Source organism: Microtus ochrogaster, linkage group LG5 (genome assembly GCF_000317375.1).
Source record: "Microtus ochrogaster isolate Prairie Vole_2 linkage group LG5, MicOch1.0, whole genome shotgun sequence".
Taxonomy (NCBI): Eukaryota; Metazoa; Chordata; class Mammalia; order Rodentia; family Cricetidae; genus Microtus; species Microtus ochrogaster.
In genome coordinates, this window is record NC_022031.1 from 61,997,965 (window position 1) to 62,006,907 (window position 8,943).

Consider the following 8,943-nt stretch of genomic DNA (forward strand, 5'->3'; position numbering starts at 1 on the left):
GTAGACCAGGCTGGTCTCGAACTCACAAAGATCCGCCTGCCTCTGCCTCCCAAGTGCTGGGATTAAAGGCGTGCGCCACCACCGCCCGGCTAAAGAGAATTTTTTAAAATACATATTTTTCTTGATAATCTTTTGTTGTGAAATCTAATATTTTTCCTGAGGCTGAGTACTGCTTCTTTTGTAGCTTGTCAGTGGGGTCACCAGATGGTACACCAACACCAGAATTTAGTGACACTAGCTCAGCTTCTCTTCTCTTTGGCTGGGAAATGCAGTAAGGAAGACTGAGTGTCATATCTAAATGTCGCTCGCCTCTGTCTGACTTAGTCATGTCTGTTCAGTCCTCTGGTCAAAGGATGAAAGTTAGACATATTTTGTTCTAATGAATTTAGGGACTTTAAAGTCAGTATCTTATGGATTCCTCTGTTAGTCTCAGGAAAAAATGAGCAAATATTTCTTAAATTATACTCTTGTGTATTTAATGTATCCACAATGTTATTAATTTAACAGGAGTTAGTTTTAATTGCTAAAGCAATTTATTTAATAGTCGATTATATATAACTATATAATTATATATCTAGTTTTTATATGTAGTTTTATAATTTATATATTAAGTTATTAGTACTTTTATTTTAAAAGATTCACACTTACTGTGAGTATCTTATTCTCTAAAAATAAAAGATATAATTTTGTTTTGGCATTCTGTGCATCAGATCATGATGTCTGTCAGAGTCAAAAGAGATCAGTCTTGAATGACTTATGGAATCTTAACCTGTGAATGTCTACTTTGTGTAAACATCCTTTGACACTGTATAGGTGATTGTGAAATTTAAATTATCCATAAAAGTAACTCATTGTCTGAAACTGTTTCTTTCTAGGCAAACAGGATTATAAAAAAACCAAACCTATTTTACGAGCAACCAAATTAAAAGCAGAAGCAAAGAAAACAGCAATAGGCATAAAGGTATACTTCTGTTTGATAAAGTTATAGTTTGATGTATGTATGCCAGTTCATTTTACACAACTCAGTTGGATATGTGTTAAATTTGAATGTCTTAAACTACTTTAATCTCAATAAAGTGTTAGTAAAGTTTTTGTAAAATAATTTTCTTATTGGAAAACATCATTTCTGTCTTGAAATTTTGAGGACCCTTAAGATAAAGTTGTAATTAAAGTTTATAGTATATACCGTACATAGAAAACAGATTTCTTCTCAAGCTATTATTCTAGCTATTAGAAATATTGTTCAAACACTTCAGTCATGTATGTGGGTTATCAGATTCTTCTACTCAGTGAACTCCACTCTGTAGCTGTTTACTTTGTCTCTAGAATCTGTGTAATGAAATTCTAGTGATATCCTCAAACTTGCCCTTTTGGCAAAGCAGTGCCTATCTGCTTATGGGGGAGGAGTGCAACAGAGAAGGATGTCAGCGCATATTAGTTTAATGTGCTTACAAAACTAAAACTATCTTATTGTTGGTCATGTCAAGTGTTCACCAAATATTTAGCATGGAGTAACCTAGGTAGGAAAATCCATTTGGAACTAATGCTACCAAATGTGTAAATTAAAAATGACCAGTACAAATATTTTATTTAAATATTAAACTGTTAATAGAAAATCTGGGTGTTCATCTGGCAGATAAAAAATCAATTTTTCTAAGTTATATCTTATAACAAATGCCAGGGTATTACCAGCAAGCTGTAGCAGCTGTTGCCTTGCCAGATGATGTCCTTGGTGAGTGTCCAGAACTCGCTGTTGCGATGGTGGAACCCTGCTTTCCCCGCCTCTGACTGCTGACTGTGATCAGCTCTGCTGTGTGATGTGCTCTTCCCACAACAGTTTCCTCCGTTAGTGCTGTGCGGCACGTTTTAAGGAAAAAGGAGATTTTTTTTTTTAACTTAAAAGATTGGTTTGTCTTTTTAGTTTTTTATAATTCACACCAAATTACATTCATGGCATTCATACAAAAGACATTCTGTGGCATCAGCTTTTAAAGAACCATGTTTAGCTTTTATTTTCTGTTTGGCCACGTAATGACTGACTCTTGTTATAGGAACCATTTCAACAGTGTCCTCCAAGGAAAAAGTTAATATTTGCTTTTGTATTTCACAGCATACTAGGAGATTATAAGGGAAATATTAGTGTAACAAAATGTATTTCTAGCATAGTTTAATGAATAGTTATATGTTAGGATTATTGAAATAATGCGGTCTTCTATATATTTATAGACCACACTTGTGTGCCCACCCCTCATTTAATTTGCTTTTACACTTTTGGTTTTGCTTTGAGGAAATAGCAGTGTTCTGGTTATAGGTTAAAGTAGTGTAGAGTGCTGTTAGTTAATATGTTTTTCAGAACTATGAAGGATTACTTTTTTAGCTTTCTTTCGCCATAAAAACATACACTGAAAAGTGTCTGATATTAGAATATAGATCTATTTTAATAATCTAGCATATCATTCTCTTTGGTAAGCCTTAAGAGACAAAGACATGAACCACCATTATCTTTGCATGAAAGTGTGTATTCATTCTTTTTGGTAAGCCTTAAGAGACAAAGACATGAACCACCATTATCTTTGCATGAAAGTGTGTAGTCATTCTGTTTGGTAAGCCTTAAGAGACAAAGACATGAGCCACCATTATCTTTGCATGCAAGTGTGTAGTCAAAGGCTGTTGCCATGACATGAAACTCCTAAGAATCAAAACCACGAAGGTGTCTTGCGTTTCAAATCGAGCATACTAATTAGTTTGCCCAGTCAAACTTTGATCGCCTTGTCATTTTGCTGTAGGATTTTTAAATAACAGACTTTCCTTCAGCAACTGTCTTTTAAAGCTTTTTAATTTCCCTGGTGAGCGATTTTATCCATGTTGATAATGTCAGAGAAGCAAGTGAGAGCTACTGAACATCAACCATGTTTGACTCTTACCGAGTTGATGCAAGATGACCAGAAAGTCGTATTGTGTTACTACTTTACTACTTTTGAGTGAGTTAGATTTGCACTCTTCAAATATTATGAATCTACAGAAAATAGAAACAGGTACATAGACGTCAAAACTGAGTGTGCCATGAAAGGCCTGAGATCACATCCCTTGTGACCCTCACCGTTGGCATGAGTGAGCTGACTAAAACTTCTTAAGTTGTGTTTGTAGTTGGAGACTGTGTCCTTCACCTCAGGGCTGAAAGTAGAGGGAGAAGATAGAGCATTGAACTTAGCACATCCACGGCACCTGCAACTATTAAGTGGTTGGGAAAACCCCAAATTAGCCACACCTCGTTTGGGTAAATACGACCCTTGAATATTTGTAAGGGCCGTCATTACTTCCCCAGTGCCTGCCTTGTGCAGCCACTCTGACACAAAGAGCTCTGGGATTTGCTGTGCAGTTGGTATTATGACTATCAGTGCCTTAAAGCCTTTCAGCCATCACACACTTTTAATATGCCTACTGTGCAAGTCACATCGGTATAATCGACCCAGTCTTACTTACAAATCAGTAGAAGAGATGAGTAAGATGTGATTGTCTTGAAAACAGTGCATTAGACGTCGCCTCCAGGTTGAATTATCATGTTAGACCAAGTGCGCTGAGCCTTGAGATGACTGCCTGAGAAGAAGGCATTTGCCCTTTGCGAGTTCTGGCGCCTTGTTCTAAATATACAGTTGAGTAGTAGAAAATGTTTTGGAGGAACGATGAATGGTTTCAGCTTTAAAATAAAATTATTTTATTTTTTTCTTTTATTAAAAATAATTTTTATACAATATATTCTGATTATGGCCCCGTCCCCCAACTCCTCCAAGATCCTCCCCACCTCCCCTCTCATCAAAATCCACACTCTTTCTGTCTCTTGCTAGAAACCAAACAGGCTTCTAAGAAATAATAATAAAATAAGATAAAACAGAAACCAACACACACACTGAAATAGGACAAAACAAACAAACAGAAGGAAAAGACAAAGAGAAGCATGAGAAACATAGATGCCAAGACACAGTTGTTGTCCACATCGCTGAAATTCTCATAGGATGCAGATACCTGTGCTCCCCAACATGTAGGAAAAACAAATCTGCATTGACTACCTTCAAAAGTCCTCACAAAGGCTAAGGATGGAACACTTAGCCTGTCCAGGTCGCCAGATATGCAGTGTCCGGCGGACCCTGCCAGCAACCCTTGTTTGTTCCTTTTATTATTTCTGGTTTAAACCTGGACAGCAGCCAGATCATGGAGAGGAAGGCATCCTACAGGTGTCTAAGGTTATGGCCACAGGCTCTGGGACCCTGAAAGCTTCATTTGAGATTTGATCATGGCAGAGTCTTTAGAACAGTCACCCTCCATGGTGTCTGCCTCCACCAAAAGGCGTTTTGAAGGAAAGTGTGACATTGCCCTCCGTGTTTTTAAAGCCATTTGCGTGTCATACACTGACCAGAGAGCATTGAACTACAGCAAATCTCTGCTTTCTACCCTTAACATCCTTCTTAATACCTCTGAATATCCCGAACAAATTTAACGAGGGCTGGCTGCTTGTCTTAACAATCGTGAGTGGGAAAGCAGTAATTAAGAGAGGCTATCAGTGAAATGAGGAACACATCCTGGAAACAAGACTACAGATTTCATTCTCTCTCTGAGCTGCTGGAGTGATGGCCGCTGTGGGTGGGTTCTGCTGTCCACTCCCCAGAGCAGATGGAGCCTGTGGTTGTGCCGCTTGTTCCCTATGTCCTCTTAAAACGGGAAGCGCTGTAAGCAGATGGGCCGGGAGCACAGCTGTGGCTGGAGGAGATAATGAGGCTGCGCAGTGCTGCCCTGTGCGGTGCTGCCCCGCCCCTCGGAGGTGCCAGAGCCTTCCAGCTGACATTACATTGATATAGTAGATTTTAAATATCAGGTCCCACAAAAATTACTGACACAGTTTTCCATGCTGTAGTCTCTATCAATATTTATTTTCATAGTTTGGATATCTAAATAAATATAATCAAGAAACAGAAAATCTGTACATAATGTGTTTGTGGTTTCAGCATTCACCTGAAATTTCGTGTTGATTATATATCAAATTCATTTAAATATTTTTTAAAGTTTAATAGGTGGCCCATGTTGAATTATTTATTTTGCACTCATCTTAAATGTAAAATATATTCATACGGATGTAAATGAATCACTTCCCCATGAAACAATGCCAGGTAGGGGATGCACAAGTGACAGCAGGGTGTTTAAGATCCTTGTGGGTCCTGCAGTGTGAGCAGGGTGTGTAAGAGCCTTGTGGGTCTTGAAGTGGCCTCTGTTCTTTTTCTGTGCAGTAAAATAACTCGTTAACATTGAGAAAATTTCTTTGCACACAGACCACACGCACACAGACAAAAACACTGATATTTTTTTAAGGGAACTGTAGTTTTATCGTATGTTAAATTTTGCCCATTACTGAATATAAATGATTGATATAATCAGTATCAAAACACTAAAGGTAGTATCCAATCCCTGTCTTCAGTGCTAAGATGAACCATATTAGTTTCTACCTCATGCACTCAGAGTTCACTTTGTATCCCACTGTGTAAGTTACAAAGTTTAGAGTTCTAAAAAGCAGAATGTGTAGCCAAGCATGTTGGGGCAAACCTGCAGTCCCTGCACTCCAGTTGGAGACTAAGGTAGGAAGTACAGGAGCTGGAAGCCAGCCTCACTCAGCGACACATCATGTTAGAGGTCAACTTTTCTCCCAAGAAAAAAGAAAAAGACAAAGGAAAAAAATGGAGTGGTGGGGATTGGAGGAAAGAGAGAAAAGAAAAAAGAAAAAGAAACAGTTAGTGGAAAAGAAGCCATGAATTTGAAGGCGAGCAGGGAGGGGTTTATGGAAAGGTTTGGGAACAGAAAGGAGAGGGAGCTAATTTGTAATTCTATTACAATCTCAATAAAATGAGTGTGAACAGTTGCGCTTCCATTGTATCTGTTTATTGGAATCAAAATCAATGGCATTTCCTTACAATAGAAAATGAGTGGTAATTTGTAAAATATCTTCTGATAATCACTAATAAGTAATACTTAAAAATCGTTACATGTACTCAATAGAGACTAATTCAAATACATAAGCACAAACTACATTGACTGACTTTAAAATTTTGATGAAAAATTAAGAAAATATATTAAAACATTATGTTTCAATTTTGCCACCAGAAAAATCTTAATAGAAATGCCTCATCCGTTTATGAATCTGCTATTACAATATGTATTGTCTTCTAAAAATAGACTACTTATTAATAATTATTGAGTTGACAGTATTTGTCCTACACCATGAAGTGATAATTTTATTGTATCTTCATCAGCTCAAGTTCACTGTTTTCTCTTTCCCAGGAAGTTGGTCTCATGCTTGCAGCTCTCCTGGCCCTCCTACTGGCTTTCTATGCTTTCTTTTATCTCCGACTGTCCACGAATATTGACTCTGATCTGGACCCAGATGAAGATTAGCTGAGCAGCAATCAATAAATGAAGGGAAATAATTCCGATAAGAGCATCCTTGGGGAGAAGAAAGAAATTTTCAAAACTGAAACATTTTGAATATTTTCTTCTTGGTACTGTCAGTTTGCAGAAATATCTTTGTACCTCATGGCATGAGGTATCTGAGACTTTATCCAGCAATCCTGAGTCACGTTTGCTACTCAGTACTTTGTAAATCTTTCAGCTTTGGCAGATACCCTATTCATGATATAGCTGGATAACACAGTTTTCATATGTCTTCCAAATTTACATGTATAACTCAGCCACTTAAACATCATTAAATCTGTTTTATCCCATGTATATTGTAAGGAAAAGTTTGCATTGTTATTTGAAAACGCATACTCAAAATCATATTCAGAACCTAAGAATGAGCAGAAAGTAATGGGAAATTTTTTGATATTTTTTATTTCATTTTATTATTTTTGTTTATGTGGATACAGTTAATTAGTCATGTGTGTACACATGTATTTTGGGTGTGTTCATGGGTACCCATGCCTGTTGGGCTCAGGGTTCAACCCTGAATGTTGTTCTTTTTTTAAAAAATCTTATTTTACATGCCCATCCCAGTTTTTACAAAGAAGCATGCTTTCTTTCCAGACATATTTGATATCATTAGGGAGACTATCTGCACATGCATCCGCAGGAATCTTTTCCTTCCTTGCCAACTGTTAGTGCACATGTGCTGTGTCAGAGATGGCACCTGGATGACAGAAGCTCACAGAGTCACATATGCCCCTAAAGAAGAGTTCCTTTCCTCCTGGGCCGTCTGAGCTGGTGTAAACAGAAAGTTCAGCTGATCTCAGTTTTAATTAACTTATTATTGCATTAATATAAAATTGGAATTCTATATTAATTATGTTGCTCTGGTTGCCTGCAGTATCCGCTCGCCCCTCTTGTTAGGGAGCTGTGCAGCAATCTGCTTCTAATTGCACAGGGTTTCTCTTGGTGCAGAATTAGCAGGAGTGCACCTACGCAAAAGCATTTTGTTGGGGTGTCTCTTAAATCTGAGCATTACAAAGCCTTGTTTTTTAAATTACATTTTGTCTCTTGAGAACTAATTCATACTCAGTAGAGAAAAATAAATGGTAGAAAAATATATGCCACATGTTGCTTTCATCTGTACATTTTTAAAAATTCTGTGAATATCATTTGTGTTGTAGCATAAATACTATTCAGTATTTGATTGGAAGTCAGAGGTTTAATAAAGTGTTAAAATACATGAACACATAAATCTTAGGAAGTTTTGTGGATATATGTGTACATATATGCATATATGTGTATGCATATACATATATATGTATATCTACAGAATTGACATTAGCTTCTATCTACTATAAAGATGTATAGAAAATGGCTATTTTGAAATACGTGCAGAGTTTTAGAGTGTACCTTGACTTTCTGAGAAATAAATACAATTCTAAGATCATTTCTATACTTGCGAGAGGCGGGAAGCTCTGCTAGATACTCTGGAGTAAGTCTGGCTGTAGAGCATGGGTTCTAAAAGAACAGACAGTCTTTGTGACTTGTGCAAAAGCTGAGTATGTCAGTGTAGCATTTGTCCTGTGGAATTCATTTCATCAGTGTGAAACAGCCTAAGTTTCCAGTATCCTCACAGATTATTTATGCCAAACATCTGAGGGCAAAATTTAGCCAGCGTTATTTGCTGGATTCTTCCTCCTGAACCCACAGACTCAAGAAACAGAAGAAGAGTTCTTGTATACTCACCACAGAGGGCCCATCCAAGTGGCATTTTTAGGAAAGGTTGCAGCATTTTACGCCATGTGGTATGTCTGTTCGCGAAGTGAGAGGCAAGGGAATATCCAAGCTGGCATTTTGGATTTGATGGGCCTTTTACTTCCCTGAGTGACATGCCACATGTCAAGAAATACTGTTTTCTCCCAGTCTCCTCGCACTGACGTGAGCAATTTCATTTAGTTATTTCCTCCCATATGGTGCTAAACACGGGCACATCCAATGCAGCTTCTTTCTGTTTTTCAGTGGTAACTGAAGGGAGCGAATGTGTAATAATCGTGTCTCAGATACCTATCCAGGTTCTAGAGTAGCACAGTCAACAGCACTCGAAAGAGACGTGTGTCTCCTGGAAATGCTTGACAAGTGGCTGTTGTGAGAAAAACCTTCACCATTCTGTTCTGTTCATGAGATTTGCTGTGGAGAGAAAATGTTGTTTCTATAATAATAAATACAAGTTGAAATGTACTGTAATAATAAGCAAGTTTCGCCACCTGAATTTCTCCATGTCCTGTGTCCATTTGTGTAGCTGGTTGATTTATGACATTCCCAGAAAACAAATCCCAGACTAAAAGCTTTGATTTCAGTAAATAGCAGGTAAAGCAAGATGATAATATTTTTATATAATACTGTTTTCATAAAATGCAAATTTCATGAACTCATATTAACTGGAAACAGCCATCTCATGAATAGAAACACCAGGCTGAACGCCTAGTTTGAATATTT

The 8,943-nt window shown here is 37.5% G+C and overlaps 1 protein-coding gene across 2 annotated transcripts in view; it reads left to right on the top strand.

The window, feature by feature from the left end:
- Positions 1 to 7,564, top strand: part of Triqk (triple QxxK/R motif containing) — a 53,033-nt gene extending 45,469 nt beyond the window's left edge. For both annotated transcript variants that reach the window (XM_026786824.1, XM_005362321.2), the window contains 2 exons: positions 876 to 961; positions 6,325 to 7,564. In XM_026786824.1, the coding sequence (XP_026642625.1) occupies positions 876 to 961; positions 6,325 to 6,438 (200 nt within the window). In that variant the 3' untranslated portion in view covers positions 6,439 to 7,564. The remainder of the gene's footprint in view (positions 1 to 875; positions 962 to 6,324) is intronic.
- Positions 7,565 to 8,943: the final 1,379 nt, after the last annotated feature.